The 13,331-nt window shown below is 34.4% G+C and overlaps 1 protein-coding gene across 2 annotated transcripts; it reads left to right on the top strand.

Moving 5' to 3' along the window:
- Positions 1-244: 244 nt before the first annotated feature.
- LOC122014330 lies at positions 245-2,080 on the top strand. Of its 2 annotated transcripts, none has more exons than XM_042570533.1 (3): positions 245-459; positions 654-719; positions 801-2,080. In XM_042570533.1, exon 3 carries the CDS (start codon positions 826-828, stop codon positions 1,318-1,320), a length of 495 nt encoding a protein of 164 aa, XP_042426467.1. In that variant the 5' UTR covers positions 245-459; positions 654-719; positions 801-825; the 3' UTR covers positions 1,321-2,080. The 2 variants fall into 2 exon arrangements, with proteins under 2 accessions (XP_042426467.1, XP_042426466.1); XM_042570532.1 differs by having other exon boundaries at positions 816-2,080.
- Positions 2,081-13,331: the final 11,251 nt, after the last annotated feature.

Consider the following 13,331-nt stretch of genomic DNA (forward strand, 5'->3'; position numbering starts at 1 on the left):
TATTATTCATTATTTATTTTATTTTTTAAAAAATGTTAAAATATTTTTAGAAGAATTAATATGTAAAAGAGAGAAAAATAGAATATAGAAAAGAGAAGAGAGAGAAAATAAAAAGAAAAATAATTAGAAAGGTAGAATGAGAGGAGTACTATAAAAGATATATCTTTCATAAATAACAACGAGACATGTGCATTATCATAAATTTGAAAACTTGGATACGTATTTGGTAAATTGCCTTTCTACTCAGCTATCATTTTCTTGCAAGAAAATGTCACTCTCTTTTTGTAGCCTTCCTTCGAAAATCGCCCATTCGGAAAACCCTAATGGCTACCGCCACCTCCGAGGTAGTTATGTCGATGCTTGAGCCGAATCCTCTGCTTAGCGTCGATATGGTTCGTTGAGTTTGTAATCAATTGGGCCCGGCGTAATTCAATCATGCAACTGCGATCTTGTGATCTGGTAAAATGCGTTCTTACTGTTTTAACGGATGATCTCTGATGGGTTGTATTAGAATTAGCTAGATTTCCCATAAATCTTCTTGCTTGAGTTGGTAATTTGCCCAAAATGAGCATACTTCTTGCTTCGACAGCTTGTTGGATAGTAACCTTGATTTCGAAGCTCACGACTATCTTTTCTCTTGTTCGTGTTGATAGGTGAATTCTTGTGACTGGAAAATGCGATTCGATGGGAGGTTTTCTGAGACCTAAATTTCTAGAAAGGTAGAAAGTGATAATTGTCCATAGTCCGTACAGTACAGAGTGATAAAGATTAGGTTTGAATAACTACGTTGATATTCATAGTTATTGAGTTGTTAGGGTGAATCGAATGGAGTCCTCTGGTGCTCATAATCATTTGCCTCCTCATAAGCGTCTGCTTGCTGAACTGAGGAAGGAGAATTCTGAATTCAATTTTATGCCGCCTGTTCCTATTGTTTTGGGTGATTTTGATGCCCGGCTTCGTGATGTTGTCAATTCCCCAGGATCGACTCCAGAAAAGATCATCGAGGTGTCCAAGTCAGTAGCTTTGGCTGCATTTGAAATTGCTGTGGCAGCTAGAAACAATGCAATTGAGAAAGCAGCTGCAGCTACAAAGGCGAAAGCTGATGCCAAGAATGCATTGTTATTTTTGGACTTCATTACGAGGAAGAGAAATTCTAGAAAAATCTGTGCAAACCAGAACAAAGTGAGTAAGAAACAGATCCCAATAAAACTCCTCTATCAGACTAGCCATTCTGCTGGGAGCCATGAAACAGATGAAGAACTAGCTAAGAAACTGCATCGCACAATGAATAGTTTGCCTACAATCTCAAATAATAAGTAAAATGCATTTATGTTTTGTGAAAAAAAAAAGGTTCTATATGATGGTGAAGTTGTCGTTGTCTGCCACAAAAATTCACATAATTTTCATGTGATGAGAATTAGGACAAGTGATGACTCACAAGGGAAAATTCTTAAATGTTCCAAAGCTGACAATTTTGTGAAAAAGAATTTGGTCATCTCAAAAAGAGACTAGAAAATGAATTATGTTCAGATCAATAGCTGGTAAGGAAAGTGAGAATTAGGAAAAAAGAACTTTTATGAAGTACAGCAATTTTATGAAGCGCCAAATTTAGATAATGCAGAAAGTATTGTCTTTTCTTTGAAGCTGAAGTCTTCTAGTTGTGGAAAGTCAAATGTCAATGAAGGCTATCTCAGTGTAGAAAAAAAAAAGTTTCACAGTGCTCTTAAGGCAGCAAGGTTCTGAAAGTTCTATATCAAAAGGTTCAAGCTCTCAAGTGCATTCTTAGAATGGAATTGGTTATCCAGTTTGATGGGGAGTCAAAAACGGATCCTTCTCTGGGTAGGATTTTGTTTAAAATTTTTCTTCTACAAGGTGCTTGCTTAAAATTTGATGTCAATTGTTTTCTTTTGTTCTTTTAATGTTTCGCATAATGTATTTACTACTTCTGTTACACTTGTTCATATTTCCCAATAAGCAATCTGTCTATTACTAGCAATAATTTATGGCTTGCTAATTGTGCTATTGATGGCGTACTGATAGCATAAAAAGAAATATTAATTCAATGGTAGTTTTAGATTCATGCTCTCATATCAGAAATTTGCAGGCAATATTTGTTCATGTGTGAACTAATATTATCTGGGAATGATGAAATTGCTATACAATGTGTTAGAGTGTATACTAAAAGCCTAGCTTTTGGTATAAACATTTATCTAGAAATAAGAATCACATTGGTCAAATATCTACATTTATGATAAATGTAGTTGTTCAATTAATTTATATTGTAGATAACATGGTGTGTGGTGTCACACACAGAGGATCATGTTATCAGTACCTTATAAATTATAAACAGTAGCTCACGACCATAATGGAAAGGAACAAACCATTGGAAGGTCGTAGTGTAATTAGGTATTAGTTTATCTTAACTATATAATTACACTAGTACACTTAGAGTGTATTGAGTAGGACCATTAGAGGTCGTTTCTTTTATACTGACTTTATAAAGAAACAAAGACCTCAGTTATTATGGAAGTGTGTGCTCTTAATCCTAATATAATAACGAGCACATATATTTGATATTTATTTCTTTAATTTATCAATGGGTGAGATTTAGTTCGATGAATCAATAAGCCCGATAAGTTGGGAAATGATATCACTTATAGTGTGTGTTGTTGATTATAGAAGGAAACTGTGTCCTAGTGATCTAGGTTGAGAATGTCCCCAAGAGGAGCTCATAAGGATTGTCATGTTAAACCCTGCAGGTGGACATAGTCCGACATGACGATGAAGTTGAGTGGCACTACTCTTGGAGCTAGATATTAATTAAGTGAGTTGTCAGTAACTTACTTAATTAGTAGACATTTGTTATCTTAAACACAGGGAGACTAACACACTCATAATAAGAAGGAGCCCAAAATGTAATTTGGGATTGGTGCGGTAGTTCAATAATAGTTCTTTAGTGGAATGAATTATTATTGATGAAATTTAGTTGTGTGTTCGGGGCAAACACGGGATGCTTAATTTCATCGGGAGACCAAAACCAATTCCTCCTCTCGGTCCCTATCGTAGCCTCTAGTATATAGAGATTTATACCCACCGCATACCCACCTTCTTACCCATCCAATGGGCAAGCTAGCTTGGAACCCAAGCTAGGGCCGGCCAAGACCAAGTGGATGAGCAGTTGGTGGTCGCCAAAGCTTGGGTCCCAAGCTTAGGTGGCCTACCACTAGAATATTAAAAGGATTTTTATTAAAATTATTTCTTATGTGGATATCATGATTTTAAAGAGAGTTTAAAATTAAAAATTTCCTTTATAACTTTCCACAAAAGATTAAGAGAAGAGATTAATCTCTTTCCTTATTTGTAGATTAAAAGGATGGTTTTAATTTTTGGTAAAAACTTTCCTTATTTGTAAATCATCTACATGTTTAAAAGAGAGTTTAAAATTTGAAATCTTTCCTTATTTGTTGATTAAAGGAGGATTTTAAATTTTAAGAAAACTTTCCTTTTTAACCATGTTCATGATTTAAAAGAAAGTTTAAAAATTAATAATTCTCTTTTATTAGTTTCTACAAAAGATTGAGAAAAGATTTGATATCTTTCCTTATTTGTAGATTAAAAGAGATTTTAATTTTTAGAGATAACTTTCTTTTTATCCACATGTTTAAAAGAAAGATTTTAATTTATTAAATTTCCTTTTTATAAACCAATCATGAAGGGATTAAATTATTGAAGAAATTTTATAAATTTCTGGAGACAAATTAGGAAGTTTTAATTAATTAAAACTCTCCTTGTTTGTAGCTTTGGTGTGGCCGGCCATGTAAATTGAGAAAAGGAAAATTGTTTTAATTAAATAAAATTTTCCTTTTCATGGCAAAAGAATTAAGGAAGTTTTTAATTAAATTTCCTTATTTGCCAAGACCAAGGATTATAAAAGAGGGGGTAGAGAAGGCTTCATGGTGAACAACTCTATTATTTTCTCCCTCTTTTCCTTGGTGTGGCCGGCCAACCTCTCTTCCTCTCTTCCTCTTGGTGGTGGCGAACCTTCCTATTTGCTGGAGCTCTTGTGGTGGCGGATACTACTTGGAGAAGAAGAAGAAGAAGGAGAGAAAGCTTGTATCCCTTGGAGCTTGGTTGGTGGAAAAGATCTTCATCTTTTGGAAGCTTTGTGCTTGGCCGAAACTTGAAGAAAGGAGAAGAAGGTGCTTTGGTGGATTCTCATCTCGGAAGATCGTTGCCCACACAACGTCCGAGGTTAGAAGAGGAATACGGTAGAAGATCAAGAGGTCTTTCTAAAAGGTATAACTAGTATTTTTCCTTTCCGCATCATACTAGTTATTTTTGGAAATAATATCAAATACAAGAGGCTTACGATTCTAGTATTTCGAATATGTTTTTCGAAGTAGTGTTCTTTTGTTTTATTTTTCCTTGTGATTTGATTGTTCTTTTCGGTTAACCTAAAGTTATTTTAGGAAATTAAATATTAGATTTCTATAAAAGGTTTTGTCTAGTCGGTGGTGGTTGCTCCCATATCCAAGAAGGCCATGTGCCTCGCCACGTCAGTACTGGGAACCAATTATGGAAATTAATATTTAATGGAATTAATAACTTAAGGTGATTTGGGTCGAACGTGTTAAGTTCCGCAGGAGATCCAAGTCAAAACCTAAAAGAACAAATAGATTAAGTTTTGGATCAAACGTGTTAAGTTCCGCAGGCGATCCAAAATTTAATTTAAAAGAACACATGGTAGCTAGGAAAAGGTTCAGACCTTTGTACAAAATTTTTGTACAGTGGAACCTCTAGGCTTTCCGAGTAGCAACCAACAATTGGTATCAGAGCTAGGGTTTTGCCTCTGTGTATTTGGTATTAGTTTAATTATGCACATGTCATACATAATTTAGGCAGGTTAATAGTAGAATGTGCTAACTTTGTGGATGCAGGATCCAACTATTATGTCTTATAGTTATTATGTGTGTGATTGGACCCTTGGACATGTCAAGGGCATTTTATTGTGTGTGCATGATTGTATTATAAAATACAGCAGGAGCTGTATTTAGTTTTATTAGGATTTTATTTTTGATCTAGTTACATGTACATTCCTTTTATGGAATATAGGATCAAAATGTAAAATTTTATTTATGTCGCGGATCTAATCTTGCAAAGCGTGGAACCTTCTGAGGACCAGAGGCGCAGCGGAACTAGGAGCAAGACCCGGTGGCAGTGGCCAAATATGGCAGCAGCTTGGGATGACAACACACGGAGGACAACAAGAGATAAAAGCCATAATAGTTGAAAATTAGATTTTCTATTTATTGCTTTTATATTGTGCTGTGTGTGCATGTTAGTTTACATATTTAGTAGGCTAGCATAGTTAAAATTCCTCATTTATAAATAACTAAGTGGGAGAGGATTTTAAGTAAATCCCATGGTCTCCATTCTTGGTTTGTAAGTGATGCAAACAAGCTTGGCGTTGGCTCGAGTGCCTTCCTCCATAGCGGATGAGCTTGTTTGTGGATCACTGAACGTACTTCCATTTTGGATGACTATAGGAAGTTAATTAAGAGCGTGTGATCTTCCCCAACGGAAGGGCATAATCTTATTAATGGACTTAGTGTCAAGTAATGGTATACACTTAGACACATCTAATAGTATCCTCCCATCGGAGTCACTGCTATTATTTGTGTGACCAAATGAAACCAACTATTAATTTGTCATAAAACTAGGTTGACAAGATAATAAAATTAAAGGGTTAAAACCCTCTTACAAATGATTGATTTTGTATACGTCCACACTAACGTGGCATACAAAATTAACGGTGTTTGAGATAATTTTATTTGTCATAAAGATACGTTGACAAGATAGTTAATGGGTAAAATCCTCCTTTTACAAATGTTGAATTTGTATACGTCCACACTAACGTGGCATGCAAAATTCACGGTGTTTGAGGTGTTGGTAAATTTAAATAATATTGTTTGAGGAATCAATGTTATTTTAAATTCAAAGAGTTTTGACCAAATATTTGATCAAAGACAGATCAACTATTAATTTTATTTGTCATAAAGTAAAGTTGACGAGATAATAAAATTAATGAATAAAATCTCCTCTTCGATTTTGTATACACAAAATTCATGGAGATTTTAAGGAGTTGATCTTGACCAAATGTTTTTGTGATTCTTAGGATGTTTGTCAATCCCTAGTAGTCATACTATAGAAAAGACTTAGTAGTCCCAATTGTAATGATTAGAAATAGGACTTGGACATTAAGGTATCGTCTTCTTAGAACTAAGAACAATTTAGGTGTATTTAATTCATTAGTTGAAACATGTCTAGTGGTGTTATCTACCAGAACCTGGAGTGTAGATACAAGATGCCATTAATCATGTCTGCAATTCATTGCAGGGTTCCAGGAAACCCGACAACTAAATGAAAGGTAAATCACCGTCCACATGGGCACTACTGTAAAAGTGGTAACTGTTGCAGTGGGAGATGTTTATCCTTTGATAAGAATAAAATATGGATTTTAAGTAATTGTCTTTACGTATCAAGTTTAGAAAGAACCTGATTTCAGTTTCTAAACTATTATAGATATTATGTCTATTTTGATAACAAAGTTGTTATCAAGAAAAATAGGAAAGTTATCTATTCTGGTATGATGGTTGACAATTTATAATCCAATAAACTCCCACGATGCAACAAATGGAAATTAGTAACACATCTTCTAATTTTAAGAGAAAGCAACCTTTGGAAATGAACCAATTATATCTTTGGCATCTAAAGCTAGGTTATACTTGAGTAGGATTCATTGGTAGCTGATGAACTTTTGGGTTCATTGGTAGTGGAAATCTTTCCAACCTACGAGTCTTACTTGGAAGGAAAATAACCAAGAAGCTTTTAAGTCCAAGGGGTATGGAGTCAAAGATATGTTGAAAACGGTTCATTCTGATTTGTGTGATCCTATGACTATCCAGACAAGAGGTAGTATTGAATATTTTGTCTATTTAATAGACAACTATTCAAGATACAAATAAATTTACTTAATGTATCGCAAGACTAAGTACTTTGATTAGTTCAAAGAGTACAAGGTTGATGCGGAGAAATGTTAAAGTAAAAAGTCACTATGGAAGATCGTAGTGGCAAGTACCTCTTGAGAGATTTTAGGAGTCACTTATCAGTAGTTGGATTTCAATCCCAACTAACTGCATCTGGTACACCCCAACAGAATGGTGTAGTAGAAAGAAGGTAAAGGACTCTTATGGAATAATTAGATAGATGATGAGTTATTCAGAAAATTACCAAATTTGTTTTAAGGATAAACTCTGAAAACGAAAGTGAACATAGTACCTTCCAAGTTAGAACTCTCTACTCATATAGAATTGCTGAATAAGTGAAAACCTATTTTGAAGCATATTCGGATTCGGGTAATCCAGCACATATGTTAAAGAGAGACAATGATAAGTTGGATAGGAGTTCACTTGTTTGTAAGTTATCCTAGATAAACAAAAGTAGGTTTATAGTCTTAAAAATCAGAAGGTCATTGTTAGCATCAATGACTAATTTTTAGAAAAGGACTATATAATGAACCACGTGCTCATAAGTAAATTTGTTCTTAAGGAAATAATAAAGGACATGTCTAACCTAGTACCAACTGTACAAGATGAGATACCATAAGAAAACTGCAACACGTATCACAAATGATACACAATTGCATAAAGTGTCTTGTCGTAGTGGGAGGGTTGTTAGGCAACCTAAATAGGTTCATGTTTTGGGAGAGTTTTTGGACTCGATCCCTGAAGGACATAAACCTGATCTCCGGACATATGACGAAGCACTCCAAGATAAATATGCAGCATCTTGGCAAAGAGTAATGAATAATAGAATTAGAATATATGTATTCTAATAAAATCTGGAAGCTTGTAGAACCACCAAGTGGTGTAAAAGCCTTTGGGTGTAAAAGGTCTATAATAGGAAAAGAGGGATAGACAGGGAGGTAGAAACCTTCAAAGCAAGGCTTGATGAAAAAGGAAACTTTTTTCACTGGTAGCCATGCTTAAGTCTATCCGGATTCTTTTATCTATTTGGCAAGTGGATGTCAAGACAGCATTCCTTAATGGAAGTCTTGAAGAAAGCATCCATATAAAGCAACCAGAAGGGTTCATTGCAAAGGGCTAAGAGCATCTTGTGTAAAGCTCAATCAGTCTATGGACTGAGGCAAAGCTTCAAGGTCTTGGAACATCCGGTTTATCAAAGTAATTCAGACCTATGGATTTATTTAGTAACCGGATAAGTCTTGTGTATACAAAAGGTGTGATGGAAGCGTGGTGGTATTTCTTGTACTATACGTAGATAACATTTTTGGTAGTTGGAAATAATATCAAAATGTTGTCAGAAGTAAGGGTATGGTTGTCCAAACAATTAGATATAAAGGACTTGGGAGAATGTATATATTCTTGAGATCAAAGTAATAAGAGATCGCAAGAAAAGAATATTTTATTTATCCCAAGCTTCATACATCGGAAAAATCCTTGCTCGTTTTAAAGCATGCAAAACTCCAAGAAAGGTTTCTTACCTTTTCAGGATGGAGTAACTTTATCTAAAGATATGTCTCTGTAGACATTAAAGGAGATAAAGGAAATAAAGGCAGTTCTTTATGCTACTGCGTTGAAGCCTAATGAATGCTTTGCACGAGATAAGAAATCTGTTTTGCCAAGGGCATAGTTGGCGAATATCAAAGTAACCTGGACAAGGACAGGACTGCAGTAAAGCATATATTGAAGTACCTTAGATGCACTAGAGATTATATGCTAGCTTACAAGGCAGTTAATTTGGTCCTTGTGGGTTGCATGGATTTTGACTTCCAATCGGATAGGGACAATAATAAGTCAACCTCGGGGTTTTGTGTTTACTTTAGGAGGTAAAGTCATAACTATGGAAGAGTGATAAGCATAGGTGTTTTTCTGGACTCCACCATAGAAGTTTAGTATATGGCAAGCCTCTGAGGTAGCCATAAAAGCTGAATGACTCAATAACCTCAAGATAGACTTAGATATGATTTCTGGTTTGTCCAAAGATTATTACAATTTATTGTAATAATATTGGTGCAGTAGCAAACTCGAAGAAACCATAAGTCTATAAAGGTAAGTAAACACAATAGAGCGCAAGTACCACCCAATACGAGAAATCGTATAAACAAGGAGAAGTTGTTGCTGCCTAGAATGCATCAGATGATGACCTATAGATCTTTTCACTAAGGCGAGAGCTTTTGATGGACATGTTAAAGGGTTGGGAATCAGATGTATGGCAGCAGATATGGCAGCTTAGTCTTTTAGTATAAGTGGGAGATTGTTAGAGTGTATACTAAAAGCCTAGCTTTTGGTATAAACATTTATCTAGAAATAAGAATCACATTGGTCAAATATCTACATTTATGATAAATGTAGTTGTTCAATTAATTTATATTGTAGATAACATGGTGTGTGGTGTCACACACAGAGGATCATGTTATCAGTACCTTATAAATTATAAACAGTAGCTCACGACCATAATGGAAAGGAACAAACCATTGGAAGGTCGTAGTGTAATTAGGTATTAGTTTATCTTAACTATATAATTACACTAGTACACTTAGAGTGTATTGAGTAGGACCATTAGAGGTCGTTTATTTTATACTGACTTTTTAAAGAAACAAAGACCTCAGTTATTATGGAAGTGTGTGCTCTTAATCCTAATATAATAACGAGCACATATATTTGATATTTATTTCTTTAATTTATCAATGGGTGAGATTTAGTTCGATGAATCAATAAGCCCGATAAGTTGGGAAATGATATCACTTATAGTGTGTGTTGTTGATTATAGAAGGAAACTGTGTCCTAGTGATCTAGGTTGAGAATGTCCCCAAGAGGAGCTCATAAGGATTGTCATGTTAAACCCTGCAGGTGGACATAGTCCGACATGAGGATGAAGTTGAGTGGTACTACTCTTGGAGCTAGATATTAATTAAGTGAGTTGTCAGTAACTTACTTAATTAGTGGACATTTGTTATCTTAAACACAGGACTAACACACTCATAATAAGAAGGAGCCCAAAATGTAATTTGGGATTGGTGCGATAGTTCAATAATAGTTCTTTAGTGGAATGAATTATTATTGATGAAATTTAGTTGTGTGTTGGGCGAACACGGGATGCTTAATTTCATCGGAGACCAAAACCAATTCCTCCTCTCGGTCCCTATCGTAGCCTCTAGTATATAGAGATTTATACCCACCGATACCCACCTTCTTACCCATCCAATGGGGCCGGCCAAGCTAGCTTGGAACCCAAGCTAGGGCCGCCAAGACCAAGTGGATGAGCCATGATGGTGGTCGGCCAAAGCTTGGGTCCCAAGCTTAGGTGGTCGACCACTAGAATATTAAAAGGATTTTATTAAAATTATTTCTTATGTGGATATCATGATTTTAAAAGAGTTTAAAAATTAAAATTTCCTTTTATAACTTTCTACAAAAGATTAAGAGAAGAGATTAATCTCTTTCCTTATTTGTAGATTAAAAGGATGGTTTTAATTTTGGTAAAACTTTCCTTATTTGTAAATCATCTACATGTTTAAAGAGAGTTTAAAATTTGAAATCTTTCCTTATTTGTTGATTAAAGGAGGATTTTAAATTTTAAGAAAACTTTCCTTTTAACCACGTTCATGATTTAAAGAAAGTTTAAAATTAATAATTCTTTTTATTAAGTTTCTACAAAAGATTGAGAAAAGATTTGATATCTTTCCTTATTTGTAGATTAAAAGAGATTTTAATTTTTAGAGATAACTTTCTTTTTATCCACATGTTTAAAAGAAAGATTTTAATTTATTAAATTTCCTTTTTATAAACCAATCATGAAGGGATTAAACTATTGAAGAAATTTTATAAATTTCTGGAGACAAATTAGGAAGTTTTAATTAATTAAAACTCTCCTTGTTTGTAGCTTTGGTGTGGCCGGCCATGTAAATTGAGAAAAGGAAAATTGTTTTAATTAAATAAATTTTTCCTTTTCATGGCAAAAGAATTAAGGAAGTTTTTAATTAAATTTCCTTATTTGCCAAGACCAAAGATTATAAAAGAGGGGGTAGAGAAGGCTTCATGGTGAACAACCTCTATTATTTCTCTCCCTCTTTTCCTTGGTGTGGTCGGCCAACCTCTCTTCCTCTCTTCCTCTTTGGTGGCCGAACCTTCTATTTGCTTGGAGCTCTTGTGGTGGCGGATACTACTTGGAGAAGAAGAAGAAGAAGGAGAGAAAGCTTGTATCCCTTGGAGCTTGGTTGGTGGAAAAAGATCTTCATCTTTTGGAAGCTTTGTGCTTGGCCGAAACTTGAAGAAAGGAGAAGAAGGTGCTTTGGTGGATTCTCATCTCGGAAGATCGTTGCCCACACAACGTCCGAGGTTAGAAGAGGAATACGGTAGAAGATCAAGAGGTCTTTCTAAAAGGTATAACTAGTATTTTTTCTTTCCGCATCATACTAGTTATTTTTGGAAATAATATCAAATACAAGAGGCTTACGATTCTAGTATTTCGAATATGTTTTTCGAAGTAGTGTTCTTTTGTTTTATTTTTCCTTGTGATTTGATTGTTCTTTTCGGTTAACCTAAAGTTATTTTAGGAAATTAAATATTAGATTTCTATAAAAGGTTTTGTCTAGTCGGTGGTGGTTGCTCCCATATCCAAGAAGGCCATGTGCCTCGCCACGTCAGTACTGGGAACCAATTATGGAAATTAATATTTAATGGAATTAATAACTTAAGGTGATTTGGGTCGAACGTGTTAAGTTCCGCAGGAGATCCAAGTCAAAACCTAAAAGAACAAATAGATTAAGTTTTGGATCAAACGTGTTAAGTTCCGCAGGCGATCCAAAATTTAATTTAAAAGAACATATGGTAGCTAGGAAAAGGTTCAGACCTTTGTACAAAATTTTTGTACAGTGGAACCTCTAGGCTTTCCGAGTAGCAACCAACACAATGTAAGTAATTACATTTTGGTTTTTCAAAAATTATTGTTCCATGATCATAGCTTTAGATGAAAAATAGCATCATCCACTTCCATGGAAATCATCAGATAGTTGTATAATCATGGTATAGTTGGTTTATATTGGTTATTTAATTTCTTAAGAAAGCTAACATTGACTAAACAAAAGGAACACTTGATAGTTATTATATGTTCTGGTAAGCTACAGCAAATCAGTGATTACTTAAGCCTGCAAAGTGCATCCATCGATCATCTGCAACCAAGAGATTGAGCCATAATGTTAGAAATGGTTGAAAGATCTGATTTTGAAGCAGGTTTATCTCAGTTTTACCCTTATGTGCCTTCAGTGATCAATAAAACACGTCAAATTGTCAGTAGTGTGCATGCAGAAGCACACATATCCAGCGTTTAATGTGTTTGTTCTTGTTTGCATTTGGTTTCCTGAATAGGACACTGTATCCTTCACTTGTGAAACAACCGAAGCTAGTAACTGGTTAAAATTGGTGGACAGAAAATAATTGAGTGAACTAGGTAGTTCTTATAGATGCAATAAATAAATAAATAAATAATTGATGGGTTCTAGTTGAGTATCGGAACTAGTGGAGTGGGTCAAGAAGGGTTTTTTAACTACATTATACACACTGTATATGTAAAGAAGATGAATATGATAGAGTTTTTACTGAGAAGAATTATTCACCATTACAAGATTCTAAAATCTTAGTTTATGTTACTTTTGAGCTTTAGTTTCTGTATCTTTGAGTGCATTATTTCTAACTTTATATGATAATGCTAAGTTTAGAATAGTCTCTTGGAATGATGTCATTACTCAAAGTATCTTATTTCACTACCGAACCAGTATTTCTGCTTAAAATTGGTTTGTAGTCAACCCTGTATTTCTAAGTGTATGCAAGAATATGGAAGATACCACGATTATGTATTGACTTCCAGGTTATTCATGACCCTGTATTTCATTTATTTCCTAGGTTTGAACTATTTTTTGAAATCAGATTATTATGCTTGAGAAAGTCTTATATGCTAGAGGTCCTGGTATTAGTTGAAATGCTTGTAAATTCCTTTTCTAAATTTTTTTTTTGACAGTTAACTCATGGATTTTTGATATAATTGACATCTCGTTTTTCAGCCTAAATTATTTCTTCCTTGTCTTGGTTCTGTGTTGATTTCTGTTGTATATATTGATATCTTTATACTTCAAAAATTTCTACCATTCTCTTTTGACAATCAATATATGCCTTTCTACGCTTTTCATATGACTAATTGAATATTTGAATAACAATCCCTTCCCATGTTTTAATACAATACAATAAATTGTA

Source organism: Zingiber officinale, chromosome 8B (assembly GCF_018446385.1).
Source record: "Zingiber officinale cultivar Zhangliang chromosome 8B, Zo_v1.1, whole genome shotgun sequence".
Taxonomy (NCBI): domain Eukaryota; kingdom Viridiplantae; phylum Streptophyta; class Magnoliopsida; order Zingiberales; family Zingiberaceae; genus Zingiber; species Zingiber officinale.